This window comes from Callospermophilus lateralis, chromosome 19 (assembly GCF_048772815.1).
Source record: "Callospermophilus lateralis isolate mCalLat2 chromosome 19, mCalLat2.hap1, whole genome shotgun sequence".
NCBI lineage: Eukaryota > Metazoa > Chordata > Mammalia > Rodentia > Sciuridae > Callospermophilus > Callospermophilus lateralis.
The window spans coordinates 37,101,312-37,118,854 of record NC_135323.1 but is presented as its reverse complement, the minus strand read 5'-3'; the positions used below and the strand labels follow the sequence as shown (position 1 = coordinate 37,118,854).

The 17,543-nt window shown below is 52.0% G+C and overlaps 1 protein-coding gene across 2 annotated transcripts in view; it reads right to left on the bottom strand.

Moving 5' to 3' along the window:
- Positions 1-17,543, bottom strand: part of Mad1l1 (mitotic arrest deficient 1 like 1) — a 356,486-nt gene that overhangs the window by 155,754 nt on the left and 183,189 nt on the right. For both annotated transcript variants that reach the window (XM_076840079.1, XM_076840080.1), the window contains exon 12: positions 8,692-8,832. In XM_076840079.1, the coding sequence (XP_076696194.1) occupies positions 8,692-8,832 (141 nt within the window). The remainder of the gene's footprint in view (positions 1-8,691; positions 8,833-17,543) is intronic.

Sequence of the window (17,543 nt, the reverse complement as noted above, 5' to 3'; positions counted from 1 at the left end):
ACTTCCTGCTAGGACCAGGCTGCCTTCTAAGCAGAAAAACCCCTCCAAGGTATCTTGCCCACCAGCTGTTCCCTGAATGCCACAGCTGATCTGCACATCTGAGCCTGTGGCCTGGTGTTGATGGTGATCGGTTATGTTCATTCCACTCAAGCTGAGAAAGCTTCTGCTCTGCCCAAGATGTCACCACCATGAAGAAAGCTAGATCTGACCTTAAGGCTGCAACTGACAGGGAGGCTGAGGTCCCAGAGTGGGGTGCTGGAGTCCCCACGGCAGCCCCTGTTTAGTCTCTGGAGAGGTGGAAAGCTATCTCAGGGACAACTGACAGGGCAGGTCTCAGTATGAAGGGGTTGTCTCCAGGGACCATGTGGCAAAGGTGGCACATTGCCAGTACAGCATCCACTGCAGGAACACACATGGCCAGCTGGGCCCTGGATGGGGTGCTGCGTGTGCTCGGACACGAGCCCTAGATACACGCATCATTTGTGACACGTGGATGCTGTGCCAGGACCTCAACAGGGCTATTTTTATCCTCAAGTGTGAAGTGGTTCCTGATGATCTCGCACCCCTGCCAGCGCGCAGCAGGCCCAGGACGTGGCAAGAAAACCTGCAGGAGGCCGCAAGCTGGGACAGGACACCTCAAAGCCCTGATGGGGGCTGGCAACAGCTTCTGCCCAATCACAAGATGGCTGGCTGGGAGGACCCTGAGAGCAGAATAAGCCCCACGTAGAGGCTGTAGCCCATGCAGGCAGATCTCCCCAAGGTCACAGTTAACACGGGAGGGGCTTGATGAAACTCAAGCCACAGGCCGCCCACTTTCCTGGTCTAGCTGACACAGACCTGTGACAAAATGTGACAAGCTAGCCATCCTGAGAGATCTTTCTAGGCCATAGAATCAGGTCTCGTTTGAGGCTGAGTGCCTTCTCTGCAAGGCAGTGGCCTTGGGGTATGGCTATGGATGCAGAAGTACTCTTGCCTATGGATAGTGGCTAGAAGACAGTTAGCTTCCACTAGCTGCAGAGCGAGCTGACTCCCAAACAGGCAGCTCCATGGCCAGGTGCACAGTCTGCAGAGCCTGGTTAGGGTACAGGCTGCCAGTCTGGAAACTTAGTGGGCAGGAGTGGGCTTTGTTGAGGTGGAGGACATGAACCCTGCCCCAGAATGCCCTAGCACATTCAGCTCAGTGTTAACGATCCTGCAGGGCACTGGGTTGCAGGTGTGGGCCTGGGTTGGCTCCCCAGCATTACCAGGAATTTGTTAGAAACACAGGGTCACAGGCCCCAGTCCTCATGCTCTGAGTCAGAAGAAGGGTCTAGTGTTCTGACCAGCCATAGGGATGCTGATGCAAGCCCAAGTCTGAGAATTGCTGCTGGGGGGACTGAATTTAAAGCCACACAACCAGAGTTCAAATTCCGATGTTTCTTCCTGTCAACAATGTCATACTCAACCAATGGTGATTTCCACAAATTCTGATGAGCTCAGCTGTCAGAATCTTATTGTTCCATCTACAAGATGGGCATACCATCCCTATCTCATGGGGTTGTTTTTAGAATTGAAAAGAATGTATGTGAGAACTTGGCTAAGGCACAGCAGGTGTCCTTGCTGAGAGGCGGTGTGGAGAATCACCCTCCACCAGTGGGAAGGAAGGAAGACTTCCTTTTCCCACGAGGCTCACCTCCTGGCACATGCCTCCGTCCCAGCGGGCACTGGAGCCTTCTGCTACGTGCTGAGGACCAGCGCTTTCAACCTGTCCCCAAGTTCCTAGTTGTGCTCAAACACAGGCTCTCAGCCTGGAGATCAGGTGTTTTTTCCTTGGCTCGCCCTCTTACCGTTTCAAGGTTTCCCATCATGCTTCGTCCCTGCTTTTCACAGTGTGATCTTCTCTAGCTCTTCACACAGCAGAGCAGTAAATAAACACACTCAGGAGAAAAGAAAGTCCTTTGCGAGGGCAGTGCCATCTGAGCCCCACAGAAGTAATGGGGAGAAAAGGAAGAGAGGGAATGGTCTGATTTTCCTAAGCTGGAAGTCAGAAATTATTCCAGATCTGCTGCAATCTGAAATTGGAATATTTCCACACAACACGCCTCAGCCAGCAGCACTGTAATCTGTTTTAATTAAATAAACTGGAAACGCAGATCAGGCCGATGAGTGGAATGAAGGTGCCACAAACTTATATTTATAGCTCTATCGACAGAGGACTCATGACATCTGCTACCAACTTCTGCAGCTGTTTTATAAATGGAATAAATAAAACCCATGCAGAACAGCACCAACCTCACCAGAGATGGGCTACTGGGATTCTCCCAGCTCGACATTTCCAGTTTGTTTTACTGAAATGTTTTTGCCCACATTAGAGCAGACGGAGGAAGCTAAGTGGGGCGATGTGAGCACTGAGAGGAGGGGAAGTGAATTCCCCGTAGCTGCCAGGCTTGGAGCCTGCACTTGCCCATCTGCGAACATGAGCCCTGTGCCCTCGAGCACTCACACAGGCCCCAAGGGCACACTGGTGGGCACAAGCCAACAAAAAGCCTGCTGACCCCAAATTAAAGCAAACAGGAGCCTGGGGTGAAGGATGGGGTGGGACGAGAAGGACAGAGCAGAGCAATCAGACAGACCTGAGAGCTAAAAGAAGGGAGGACGGGAAGCCTAGAGACAAAAGAAGAAATGAGTGGGCCGGGGCGGAGGCAGACAGTGGGGGGAAGCAGCAGCCCCACTCCCATGAGGGCCTCTGAACCCCACCATCCAGTGGCACTCTTCCACCTGATGCCCAGAGCTCACCTCTCAGACCAAGATACTGGGGGGTGCACACATCTGTTTCTTGACTGTGGATCTGGATGCCCAATCAGATCCCTGCAGCTGTAGGGAGTGTCCCCATGGGCACCTCAGCCACCCTCTGGCTCTTCAGGACAACTGAGCACCACGAGGGTTGTGAAGCCTCATTTGCAAGCTGCCCTGCCCCCCAGAAGAAGCTTGAATCTCAGTCACTAGTGAAGTTTGCCCATTTGAGAGGCCCTGAGGGCCCTCTGGGTTCCATAAGGTCACATGATCTCACTCTGCGACAATACAGGACCCTCAACCAACAAGCTCCTAACAGGCAGCTTGGAACAACTTTTAAAGTGCTCCAGGCATGGGTGGCTTCCAGAGCTTAGAATGTGTGAAATTTTGCTATTCAATAAACAATTGAAAAACTCACCCACCAAAGACTTCAAGGGCACCAGCCCTGCCACCTGCAACCAAGACCAGTGTCCAGTTGCTCTGGACTGCCAGGTGAGGTTGAGCTGGCCTCTTAGGACTGCAGCCCAGCAGTGCAACCTGAGCAGGGGATTCAAGTAGCGCAAACACCTGCCCCACTGTCCCGCCCTACACTCAGTGCCCATGTCCCTAGGGCCAGGACTGATGGTGCGTTCAGCACTCAGGCCTGGGACAGGGACTGGGGTGTGTGCGATGTGTAGCCCCCAGGGCAAGGCAGCATAGGGATGGCAAGGATCAGAAAGTTCTGCTTAGGTGGCCTCAACTATGACAGGCTCACCCCTATTCCACATGGATGGCAAGAAGTTAAAGGAGATTATGCAGGCCACAGTGTGGCACCCACAGGACACTCGGTAAGTGACAGGCAATGTCCACCATCTTCATTAACAGGACCAGCACAAAGGAGACAGCAGACCTCAGCAAATGGGCTCATGGTCCAGAGATGACCTGCCCAGAGTCCCATTCCCTAGAAAGAACCAGGCTGGAGATGGGAAGGTTCTGACTGTGGATTCCCTACTGGGCTGGGCATTGGATCTATGGGCCAGAGTGTGGGTGGGCTGACAGCAGGTCACAGGAAAGAGCAACCTATAACCCCACAGCTGGCTTATTCCTGGCCCCTGGCTGGTCCTTGCCAATCCAGGATTCTACTCAGTTTCCCTGGCAATGGGGCCCCGGACACCCCGGGAGGTTCTGCCATAGCAGCCTCAGCACTAAGAATAGTCAACTGGTGGCTCAGAAGTCAGAGCCCTGTGGGGAGAGACCACAACCCACGGCCTCATCTGGAGTGGGCAGGGGTTGCTATGGCCACTGGGCAGTTCCATGGGATATGGGAGCCATGAGACCGGAAGCTTCCCACCTTGGGTGGACTTAGCTATCACAGTTTGCACCAGCCACAGATACCTTCTAGGTTCTCCATTTCTCCTGTGTGGGAAGCAAGCAATTGTCCTCGCCATGGCTGGAGGGAGGACCCAGGTCAGACCTCTGCCCCACAGCCCTCCTCGCCAGGCCCATACAACCACCAGACCTCACAAGACATCAAGGCCTTTTCATAGCAAGTGGAAGCTGGAGATGTGGACACCACCCTGAGTCTTGTGACTGGCACCCCGTCCCTGAGGCTAGCCTTAACTATGGGGGCATGGCCACTTCAGGCAGCACCCAGCCCAACTCTCACTGGACTCCACACCTCCCACCAGGCTCTGCCTCTTCTTTGTCAATGTGCTTATTGGTGCCCATTGTCATGGCCGTGTTCTCCTGAAGTCTAACCTGTGCCATGCCTGTGAGGAGGACCAAGCATAGAGTACCCCTGGGCAACTGCCTGGGCCCAGGGACTTCCTCAAAAGCTCCTGTGGCCATCCAGTGGCCCCCAACTAGCCTCTCACTGAGGGCTGCCCTGCAGTGGGAACAGGAGGATGTGGGCCTGCCAGGGCAACACTACCTTCCCAGGGCAAAGGGCTGGCGCTAAAGGCTGGAATATGGGGTGGGGGACAGAGAACATCTAAGAGGCCCTTCCCCTGAGGGCACTATGGACCTGAAGCTGCCTGGGGAACCACACCTAAAGCCAAGATCAGAAGTACCCCTATTGACCTGGCTCTTGCTTCCAGGCAGCAAGGCCTCCACCCTGGGGAGCCGCTGGACAGTGCAGGAGCCCGTGTTTGCCCTGCTTTCCCCAGTTCTTCTCTACAGCACCACGCTTCCACATAAAAATGAACCACCCTTAACAAACTATAGGAGAAACAGCCACCACCTGTGTGCTTCCCTGTGTGTGGGTACTTCTGTGATGTTACCCAGGGCTGGGAGAAAGTCCCCCAGTTCCACTGGCCCTTGCTCAGTCAGCATCCCCAATCTAGACAGCCAATCTATCCTCCATAGGATAAGGCTGTGTCGCCACCCTCACCTCACTGTGAGTGAAAGCAGATCTCTTGGGAAAGTTAGGGAGTTCTCAAACCTCACGCCCCATTTGGTCCTAAATTACCTGAGAGCAACCGCTCTGCATGAGGAACTGCAGCCAGGATGGAACTGTTGGGTGCCTCTTAGGAGCAGTGCTATGCCAGGCAGAGACCTCCTCTAGCCTCACTGGGACCCTAGGACCCCATACCCACCTCCCATAGGATAGAGCCCAGATGACTCCTCCGTCCAGTTTCCCAAGTCTCCCCAGAGGAACTTCACCCTCCACAGGCACAGGCTCTGGGCGTCTCACTCCCTCTGCCTAGCAGCAGACCTCGACCTATTGTACCCTCATTGAACAGGGAACTCCACAGCACCTGACTCAGCACAGCCACAGAGGTCTGGTCCATGGGCGAAGGACCCAATGGGGAGGAAAGATGAAAAGTGGGGGCAGGGGAGAGGCAGCCTTCTCCCCAGCAAGGCTCCCAGACAGGCTGGGAAAGACACAGGGGGTGTTCCGGGTTGAGCAGGAGAATAAAAACAATGTTGAGGAGAAACCCTCCCTGGAGCTCCTCCACAGCAGACCCAGCTGAGGGCTCTCAAACCTGCCCCAGGCCCAGAAGCAAGCCACAGGGCTGCAGCTGCTGCCACCTCGTGGTGGCAGGAAGCCCACAGTTTCCCACCTCTGTGGATCTAGGTGCTTGGACAAGACTCACAGGGGCATCCAGTATTTCCCCCCAGCTCACACTCAATCCAACCACTATTGCATTCCCAAGGGCTGGGGATGCCACTGCCCATGCTTTTCTCCCCCTGCCAGGCAGCAACATGCCCCCTCAGGGACAGTTCTACAAAAGAAAGCTGCCGTCTAGCACGTGGAACCCTGAGGGAGATGAGGTGCCAGGCCAGAATATTTGGCCACCTCAAACAGCAGAATAGGTGGCATGTCCACTGACTCTAGGCAGCAGGTGGTAACTGGTGGACCTGGAAGGAGGGCAAGGAGGTCCAGAGCACTGCATGTGGGTCTCTACCCCAACCCAGCCATGGGCTGCTGCAGCCCAGGTCCAGAGGAACAAGGCTAGCGAGAGGTCAGATCACTTCTGGAGGGCCCAAGGGACTGTGTGCAGAAGGAAACAGCCATGACAGAGATCCCAGGTAAGGAGCGGAGAGCAGCTCCTCAGACCCCACCCTGCACCTGGACTGGCCCCTTGAACCCCACAGTATTGGAAGGCACAGCTGGTGTCAAAGTGCACTCCAGCTGGGCCTCTGATCTCTCTGTCTGGCAAATCCCCCATAACTTCCGGAGATACATGAGAAGCGGGCAACCTGCCCTTTTATGTCCCACAATAGAAAGTGAGAAGGGTCTCCTGACACACACCCATGAGCCAGGCGATGGCTGAGATCCACCAAGCTGCCCCAGGTAGTACAGTGAGCACATCTGGTCAGTGAGTGCCGATATCGCAACCTGGGTCATGACACAGAACTCGAACACATGGTACCGGCTGTGCTCAAATGCTGGGCTCATAATGACCTGTGCAGAGCATGTGGCCAACACAGATGGGGATTTCTCAATGTGAGAAATGCTAGGGATGATGGAAGATGTCGAGCCGTCCCTGCATATCTCTCTTCATTAGCATTTCATATGGAGCCAAATGGGTGGTAGCAGGGTGGCTATTAACGCGCTCATGTCCATGATGGCTTCACTCTGTGCAGACAAGGATGGAGGGCCCGCTCCTGGGCACAGACACTGAAGCAGCAGAATGAGCTCCCAACCAATGGGGTTTGGAGGTCAGTACAGATTCAGAGGTCTCCCTCACTTGTGGTTCACTCTGCTGAAGAGTGCCAGTGAGGGCTGACCCCAGGCAGAGACATAGTGCAGGCCCCCAGGGTGCCTGCAGGGACCTCAGCATAAGCCAGAGGCTGAAAGGATGTGAGGGCAGCCCAGTCTGCAGCCTCCTGCTGTGGAGCAGGGACCCTGGGACCCCATACCCACCTCCCATAGGATACAGCCCGGATGACTCCTCTGGCCAGTTTCCCAAGTCTCCCCAGAGGAGCTCCACCCTCCACAAGCACAGCTCTGGGCGCCTCATTGCCACCTGCCACAACCAGAGCCCTAGTCTTGGCATTCCCCGCACCTCCTCACATACTGGGTGACCTGCCAACCATCTTCCCCCATCTCCCTGGATGTGCCAGCCTCCAGGGGAATCAAGGTGGTCCAAGATAATTCCCTCATACAAACCTTCTTCTCCCAACACAGCACCCCAACCTGTTAAACAGGTGAAGCTTGTTTATTAGACATCTCCCTCATCTAGCAGTAGAGCTCCAAAGGGGCAGGAACTCTGCTGAATGTTCCCCTGTACGGAACCAGGCCCAGTGGGAAGCAATTGTGGTCACACAGGAATCCTGGCTCTCCCCTCTAGACCCTGGCCATCTGTCCAGCTGGGACATCAGAGGTGGTCTCCAAACACCGGCTAAATGAGAAACGGAGACAGCACCCTGCATGGTGTGATGAGCCACACCAACACCTCTCATCTGCATCACCATCACACTGTGGATCCAGGCCCATCATGGTGACAGTGAGCACCGAGACCAAAGGACACCACAGAAGCCTCTGGGAGTGGCAGTGCAGTGGTGCAGAGCAAGTGCTGGGGCTGCACTCTAGGTCTGGCACTGTCCCATACCAGCTCAGTGTCCTGTGCACACCCCCAGGCCTCTCTTGGCCTTGGCTTCCTCCTCAGGAAAATCAGGATAACAACAGCACCTGCTTCTGGAGATAGAAATAAAGTGCAGAGCCGGCTGGCAATGCTGGCCAACTTGGTTGTGGAGGTTTTCCTACCTAATGCTCCTGCCAGGGAGTGGAGCAAACCCCTCCTCAGCTCTGCTGGGGAAACACCGGCATTTGTACCTCGGGGTGGGATGGTTTGCTGAGAAGCTGTGACCAGGCACGCAATGTTGCATTCTCAGGCCCATCAGGCAGATCCCAGCTCAGAGCAGATACAGGCTGTCCAGGGAAGAGAGGCCATGCAGGGCTCTGACCAGCCCAGGTACCCATCAGCAGAAAGCCTCAGGAGTCAATGAGTCATGCTAAGACAGATCTGCTCTCCATCCACTTTCCTCTAGAAGAGGACATGGGGCATCAAAGAGGGCCTACAAGGTGATGCAGGTGGTAGCAGGAGAAAGAAGAAAGAGGCCACAGGCTGAAGCTGCCCTCTAGCATCCCAGAACAGAGACCTGGAGGGAAATCACACAAAGAGAAACCGCTGACCCAGGGACATGGGAAACACAGATCCAAGCCCACACTCTAGGTCTCAGGGCGACCTCTGAGGCCCCCAGAGGGAACTCTACTCAGCAAAGGCCACCCCTCTAACTGACATCCTACAATACCTGCCATCTGGACAGGACTATCTAGGATCCCTCCAACTACCTCATGCCATGAAGAGAATTAAAGCAGACCATGTATGCAATATAACCATCCATGACCACACCCTCCCCGATAGTCCCTGGTTCAGGGAGGATGACCATCTGGGGACATGGGCCCTTTACCCACCCATGGCTCAGGCTTACCTCCATCTCCGTACTGTGGGCATGCACCTTCTGCACCATGTCTTCAGCCTCCCGCACGCGCCGTGTCAGCTGGGGTGAGTACTCAGCCTGGGTCATCTCACTGTCATAGGACCCCAGGATGGCACGCATGCCATCCCGCTCCTGTGGGCATAGAGGACAGTTGGTCAGCAGAACATGGAGACAGGAGCCTGGGGAGCTCCCTTATGCAGCACCTCAAAGAGTTCAAGAATTCAGTTTCACGCTTACCTGCCAACAGTGCCCCCACCTCCAGAGCTCCTGTCCCAGAGGCCCAGGTGCTCAGAACTCCCAGACCTTTCACCACCTAGGCCAGCAATTCCAACAGCATGTCCTAGTCTCAGTGCTTACTCTCCCTGTGTCAGGATGAATACCCGCTTGCTTTGACTTCTCACCAGATCTCAGACAGTAACACTCAGAGCAAGGACATCAGCCAGCATTCTGGTGGGTGAGGAGGCACCCCTCCGAGTAGGGACACTTGGCTACCTATTGGGATAAGAAACACTCTGCTCTGCCCAACTACCCTGACTCTAAACACAAGGCCAGGATCCATCAGCAAATGACTCCTCATGGATGCTTGAGGCCACCAGAGTGTCACTGGGCCACCAGCCATGCAAGCAACCTGCCTCCTCTCTTGACACAAGATAGCAATCACAAGAAGTTTCCTGAGACAACAGACTGATCACACAGCCAGGAGTCTCAGCCTAGACAAGATCACTGCTTACCTACACCCTGCCAGAGTGGGAGTCAGGAAGTCAGGAACCCTGGGAGAAATGGGTGGCTCTTCCCCTGCCAAGACTGAGACTGATTCCTTCCTGAGACTGGAAAGATCCATCACACATGCCTGAATGAAAAAGTCTTGCTAAGCCAGCAGGGGGGCCTGCAGAGACAGAGGATGCTGCCTGGTGGGGAGCTGAACTGCTAAGGAAGGCCATGCCTCACAGGAAGCTGCCTCCACCTCCTCCTTTGACTGAGGCTGTCAGATGTGAACCTAAGGCCACAGGGCCACGGGGTTCTCCCGGCTTCAGATACGCGATTCCTAGGTGGAGAAGGTCCATCCAACAGATCCAGAACCAGGCAGGGGCTCCTCCCATTCATCCTGCTGCCCCCCTACACTCAGTGGACTACACAACTGGGGATAGGGAAGCCCTCATTCAGAAGCCCAGGTGTGTCGGCGTACAGCTTCTCTGACCACCTGTGCATGCAAACACCCTGGGGGTCTTGCAGAAGGTAGACTCAGATTCCACAGGGCAGGCAGATCTGGCTGCAATGCCACCTTGCACCGCAGAGACCCTACTAGTGTGCTCAGTGACCCCCTTTTCGGCTCCGCACACTTCTAGGGCCAGTGATGAGGATTCTGGAGCAACACAGGCCACAAAGAAGGGAATGGCTTCTGGGAGACCCTGGTTCAAACCCCAGCTCTGCCCTCAAGTCTCAGATCCTTCCCAGTAAGATGGAGACATGAAGGACAGGTATGTATCTCAACACTGTCGTGAACAAAGTGTCCAGAGAACTGCCCTATAAATGCTTGGTGCTCATGAAAGGATAGAATTGTATCAATGTTGGTGAACACTAGCAGTTAAGAAGTGAGGAAGCAGGTTTACACACTTACTGGCACATGCCCCTACCCAACACGTGAATCCAGGGAAAGGAGCAGAGGCCAAGGTCAGACTAGCCCCTCATCACCTCCCTCTGTGCCCTGGCCAGCAGCTCCCTCCCTCCCACCCAGCCCTGGCTCAAAGGGCAATTCATGGCCCTGATGGAGACCCGCTCTCTCAGACCTCCAGGGGAACAAGACCTCCACATAGAAACAGGTCTACATGACCGCCAAGGTCCCCATGCAGGTAGCATTCTCTCAGTGTGTACTTCCACAAGCTGCTGCCCAACCATGTCCCCAGGAGAGGCCAGGCCCATGGCTCAGCCACCTCCAGCAGGAACACGGGCCCCTCCTTTGTGAGAAAGACAGGCAGCATGGTGGGGTATAGGAAATCCTGCCTTCTCCTTTCTGAGATGATGGGCCCTCAGAGCCTTGGGCTGCTGTGTCTAGGCACTCTGCATTCACTGACAAGAGACACAGTTGTCACCCCAGTGTGGACTCTGTAATTAGTTGATGACAAAAAATTCAATAAGTGAGAAATTAAAGTTACAAATCCAACTGGAACTGGTCACATATCCGGGGAAAATTTGTTTCCACGGGAAGGTTTATGGAGTGTCATAATTTTATTGAAATCCTATATCTTCCCATTGACTTTTATCGTCTCAAGCTGGTTACCCGAGTTATCATTACCAGAGTGTCGATGCCACGCGAGGCTGGGGCGGGGGATCTCCTTTCATAAACAAGCTACAATTGTCTCCTTTATTGACCAATAAATCTCAAAAATGCTGCCCTTCACTACGGCTCTCTTCTATTACATCTCCAGGCTAGCAATGGCTGGCAAAGAAGAAAAATGTAAAGTGAAAAGTTTGTTGTTTGTACCTTTTCAAGAAATTGTTTTGTCATTAGCAGAAGAGCAGGCACTGTGCTGGTGTGATTTGGTAACGACTTTTTAATGACTGATTCCACTTGTGGTAAAGTTCGCTTCTTTTCCAATTGAGCAAACACAGACGATTAATCGCTGCACAAACAGGCGCCCAGGCTGTGCTGACAGAAGCCTTAAAGACTTGCTGGAGAAGTACAAAACAAAACAATGCTTTCCACTGAGTGCTTCTCCTGGGTACAGAACGGTCCTGTCTGTGAGCAATGGAGTTGGTTTGTCACCCCATTAATTAATGGCAATTCGAAGAGAATGCTGGGAGACAGGCTCACCTTTGAAGAAGCCAGTGGAGGACCAGAGGCCTTGTGCCTTTGGAGACCCCTAAACCAACCAGAGGATATGAGTGCTTTCTATGCCTGTGGTGACCAGCCAGGGGTCATTCTAGTCCTGAGTCCCCTTCAACAAGGAAGCTAAGAGAGTAAAGTGCCCAGTGGTAAAGAAAATCATAAGGCTGGAAAAGAATTTCAAGGTCAAGGCCAGACAGGAATTTTCTAGAAGGAAACTGAGGTATGGAACTGCAGAATCACTTGTCCGTGGCCCTAGGCATCCACTTACTGCTCATGGGTGTCTGAGCTTCCCAGAATGCCCTTCCTCCATAGTGACAGCCACACCCAGCTGAGCACAGACCAGGCAGTGAGGCCAGCAGGGGGCATAGACCACTATCATGGGACAAAGAGCAGCAAGCAGGGGTGTAGAAGCTGGTCAGCCATGCTCCTGGGTGGAACTGAGAGTCCTGGGAGGCAGGGAACTATGGGCTCAGGGAGATCAAGGAGAAACCCACAGGCTGACACCATCACAGAAACAAATACGCCAGGATAGATCAGGTGAGTAGAGGATGCAAAGCAGAGTTTGAGCCCAGCACCCCCAGCCCTGCCCAGGGGACCCCCCTGTGGCAAATCTCTCCATACAAAACCACCCTCCTTGACTCCACTTCCTGCACTGCCACTTAGGCTACGCCAGGGGACATCCAAAGCCCATCCTAGATAGCTGCCACCTTCCCCCAACAGGTGCTAGGCTTTTGCTTCCCTCAAGGCTGGCCTGGGAAGTTCCTCCAGCAGGAATACGATGAGACCACCTTCCTTCAGGTTCAGCATTACTACCTGTGGTATACCTTGTATACCTGTGGTATACAAAGTCTTGCTGCAATACTAGCCCCTCCCTCCAGAATCTGCACCCATGTCACCCATGACCCTCATCTCCCACACCCAGTAGTTTGAGGTTCATTTGGGCCAACCAAGGACCTGGGGAGGGTTCCCCCACTCAGGTTGTGCAGCTGCAACCAGTGGGACAGAGGGTGGGTTTTCTTACACTCCAGCCCTCTCTGTAGGAAGAGGAAAAGGCTCTGCGACTCCAGACTCCCATGGCTCTGGGTGAGCAGGAAGCACCATAGGCCACCAAGGGAGAGGAAGTCCCTAGGAGGTGACAGGAACAAGACAGAACATAGAGAAGATGGGCTTCTCTGAAGATAGCACATGTCACATGTGTGCATATCTGTGTGACCATAAGTGCACATAATAAATTTAATGGGTGGCCCAGAGGTGGCCAGCAGAGTGTAGGAGCCATGCTGCTGACACTCCTAGCCCTAATGGGCCTGGTCCTACTGCTGCCCCATGGTACCCTGGCAAGTCCTGCTGGGGTGCAGGTCTCCAGGAGAACCTGTGTAACCACCAAGGGCTGCTGGAAGCCTCTGCTACCTGGAGACCCAGTACGTTCATCCTTTATCCTTTTGCTCATATATTCACCAAAGATGGAGTCCATGAAGAGAAGCCAGGGAAGGTATGGAGAAGGAGTGCAGGCCTTTGGCAGAGAACACAGAACAGACCTATGGCCCAAGTGCTAGAGAGATGCCAGGTAGACACGGGTAACCACAGCATGTAGACTACAGCTGATGCATAGAGGGAAGGGCACACCAGGCAGAGGACACAGTGTGGGCAGTCCCCAGTGTGCCTTGCAAAAGAATAACAGGGACAGTGGTGATTACCCCTCAGCCACCATCGGTCAAGAGGAGGCCTTTTCCACTGAGCTCTTGAGACCAGTCCCAGAACACACCGAGGAATGGCTTGGGAATGAAGAGACATCCACCACACATACACGGATGGCCAGAGTAGGTCACCTGGGCAGTGGGGTGCCACACACCTGCTGAGACAGTTGGGGGACAAGTCTGGGGAGGAGTCTGCCTCCTTCAGGGAACACCAAGACAAGCTTCATGCCCAGGCTGGAGAAGAGCAGCGCAGTGGCATGGAGGAGACAAGAGCGGGAACGACAGTCCCAGTCTGGGAGGCGGAGCCACGAGGGAGTCTGTTGGGAAACACATAATTCAAGGTGGCCGGCAGCACCTCAGGCTGATGGGAACAGAGGCGTGCGGCACAGCTGTCACAGAACTTCCTTCTTCCCACCTTCCCAGACTGCAGCCCTTCACCCCTCCAGTGACATGAAGTGTTGCAAGCCCAGGTCTAGCTCCCAGGTCACAGAGGCCCAACAAGGCCCAAATCCTAGCTGGACATCAACTTGCTTATGACCTTGGCAAGAATAATCAGCTCCCTGTGTGCCTCAGGAGGTTCAATCGTGAAGTGGAAGGGGCAAAGTGTCCAGCCAGCCTTGAGTTCACATGTGGCTGCACATGAAGCTCTGGTACTTGCTAGGTGCTGAGTCACTGCTGTCCTCATGACCCTTCCTGCCACTGTTTGTTTCTCCAATGGGGAGAAGACACTAGGTGCTCTGTTGAGACAGGTGCATGTAAGTGTTTCTGAGCCCACCTCATGGTGAAGTAACCAGTGATTGAAGAGAGAAAGGGCCCACCCAGGATCATGAGCCAGGGAAGGTCCCCAGGAAGCAGGGGTAAGCCCAGAGAGACCAAGCTGAGCTGGTGGCATTTGCATGCAAGAGGGTCCCTTCCTCAGATTTCTCCTCTGGGCAAAGCAGTGGCCCTTCCATTCACTTCTCCCTGGTCTCTGCTGCCAGGGCTACTGGGTCTCTTACCTTCTTTGACCACCCATGCACTCCCAGGGCCATTTGACCATAGCCACAGCATGGTCAGCCAACTTGGTTACCTGCACTCAATTCTAGGGCCCTCCACAAGGTTTTTCTTAAGAAAAGAAAATTATGATCAAGTGCAGCTACAAAGCCCTATTCCTACCTGCCCCATGGCACCCTGGCCAGCAGCTTCATGGAGTCAAGGAAAAACCCAGGTCTGCCTGCTCTGCTCACCCTAGGCCTCCTTTTCTATCACTAATCTCTCCTCAGACCCCACTTTTTGGTGCACACAGGGATCCTCAGGGTCTCCAGCACCAGGACCCTTTGGCCACACAGAGCAGGACCATTTCCAAGGTCTTCCTTACACTATTAGATGCTTTGGAAAGGAGGAGAAGAAGGGGAGGACGCACACCTGCAGAGGAGGTGGGCAGCTGCAGAGGAGGTACCGCGCTGGTGCTTAAGAGGCTTCTTCTCTGATCCACACCAGTCTGCCCTTTGGCCCGTGGATGCCAGGGTTCTGACCCAGGCCCCAGACAAACACGTGCAGCACAAGGACCAAGCCTAGGCAGGCTCAGTCCTAGGAGAACTTCCTGGGGCACCTATGTCTGTCTGCTTCCTCTGGCACTCACTGGGAACTAGAAATCACACTTGGAAAAGGACTCATTAAGCAGAAGCAAAACTTATTTACAGGGTCAGAAGATCTGCCTTCCGCAGTGTTCCTAACCCTGACAGCAGACATCAGAAGTGACAAGACTCATCGAAGCCTTCATCATGATGTCTGCACTGCCCATCTCTGTGAGACAGGCTGTCCATTCCTGAGCCCATAGAACAGGCTTTGCATACTCCACAAGCCTCACTGTGCAAAGATGCTGGGCAGACTCTGCCCCAAGCAAGCAACAAGCACCCACATCACACAGACTGGCCCATAATCTCGAGGCTGGTAGGAGCCCTGGGCCAAGCAGGAAGCTTCCTAGGGAGATTTCACACAAGGCCCTGTATGCAGCATGACACTGAGTGTGGAGCCTGGGCCTGCAGACAGGGAAAGGAAGGAAGTGTGGTGCCTGAGCAACGTGGACAATCAGATGAAGGAACCTGGACAGAGAAGCCACTATCCACAATGGGCAAGCTTGTATCTAAACAGATCACCATACTGTCAATGATATATGCACACATGTTAGCCTGGAGGCTGTATAGGTGGGAAAAACATAAAATTCTAGTGCTGAGAATTTGTGGACTACAAGGCTACACTCATAAAACCTACAAGCTAGATAACCCCAGGAAGAAAACACATGCAGTGTCTAAGACCAAACACAAACAGGAGCTAACACAGGTCCTTACTGGACAGCAATGACTCACTCCTTGAAGCAAATAAACCCCAAAGACAAAGTCCTAAGTGTACAAAATTATCATCAAAATTCACAAAATGCAGGGGCTGGGGCTGTAGCTCAGTGGCAGAGCATTCGCTTAGCATGTGCAAGGCACTGGGTTTGATCCTCAGCAACACATAAAAATAAATAAATAAAATGAAGGTATTGTTCCAACTGCAACTAAAATGTGTGTGTGGATGTGTGTATAAATTCACAAAATGTTAATGAAAATGAACCAACAATACAAAATTTAGGAGAAAGAAACCCACAGTGTACTAGAATAATCAGAAAATAAGTATATCTAATATGTTTAGGTCAATAAAGGAATTTAAATTATTAGTAAGTTAATAACAAATAAGCAATTAAAAATGATTATAACCAAAAAGAAAAGCCAAACAAAATAAAAACAGAATGCTTAAACACTTAAATGTAGGAAGTAAATCAGCAGTTTAGATGTGGCTGAAGAGAGACTTAGTAAACTGAAAGATAAATCTAAAGAATAAGCCAGAAAGAACAGGAAAAGAAAAATACAGAAAATATGAAGATGCTGAGAGAAATACAAGGTAGAAAAACAAAGTCTAAAATGTCTCTCACCAAAATCACAGAAAGAGGAGAGGAGACAGGAGAGAGGCAGTCATCAAGGTATAATGGTTGAGAACCTTCCAGAATTGATAAACCATAACCAACTTCATATTGAGAAGCCACCACAAGTGCAAATAGGACGGGAAATTGGCACACCTTGACAGGTTAGAGCAAGGCTGGGAGCCATGTGGGTCCCAGAGGCAAGTGCAGGAAGGATAGACAGGTGGGCGGGTGTATGTGCTGAGAGGAAAAGAGGTCAACACTTACCACCAACAAGACTTGCCAGACAAAAGCAGAAAGGACATATTTCTTTTTTTTTTTTTTTTTTGAGAGAGAGAATTTTTTAATATTTATTTTTCAGTTTTCGGTGGACAAAACATTTCTATTTTATTTTTATGTGGTGCTAAGGATCAAACCCAGCGCCCCGCACATGCCAGGCTGGCGCGTTACCACTTGAGCCACATCCCCAGCCAAAAAAGGACATATTTCTAAATGAGAGAAATGACTATATCTCAGGAATAAGAATAAAGAGCAAAGCAACAAACCTATATGCACAAATCCAGATGGTTACTGACGTTACAACAGCACAGCTGCCCACCTTATGGGGCTTCAATCTGTACTGCAGATTCTGACACCTCTAACAGAAGTAGGCAGATCCACAGAGAGACTCATTAAGGGCACAGCCCAATCAACCAGCACCATCAGTCACCTGAGTCTAATTCTCTTCATCCGCCAATAGCAGAACACATGTGCCTCTCAAACTCACACAAAATGTTCACAAGAGAGATCACATGCAGGAACATAAAACACCACTTGAACAAATACAAAAGAGGACAAGTCACATAAAGTAAGTTCTCAGATCACATTGCATTTGTACTGGAAATCAATGACAAAGAGAGCCAGAAAGTCGCAAAATATCTGGAAATTAATCTACTTCTAATTGCACATGGGTCAACATAAGTCTCAAGAGAAATTCAATCATGACTTTGAATAAGAAAATGAAAATACAATTTTTCAAATTTTGTGGGATGCAGCAAAAGCAGGGCTCAGAGGGAAATTCATAGCACCAAGTGCCTAATTTAGAAACAAAGATCTAAAATCAATCATCCAAGCTTCCAGTTAGGAAATGACACAGAGAAGAACAATGTTAAGCCTAAAGCAAACAGAAGAAAAGAAAACAATGAAAATCAGATATGAAGTTAAGGGAAATGGAAAACAGAAAATCCAGAGAGAACGCAACAAAACCCAAATAAAATTTGGTTTTTCAAAAAGGTCAATGAAGTGAATAAACCTCTAGTTAGGTTAATCAAGAGGGAGAAAGAATAGACAGATTACTAACATGGAGAGAAGAGGTAGTTACTGAATCCTTTGTAAAATGACA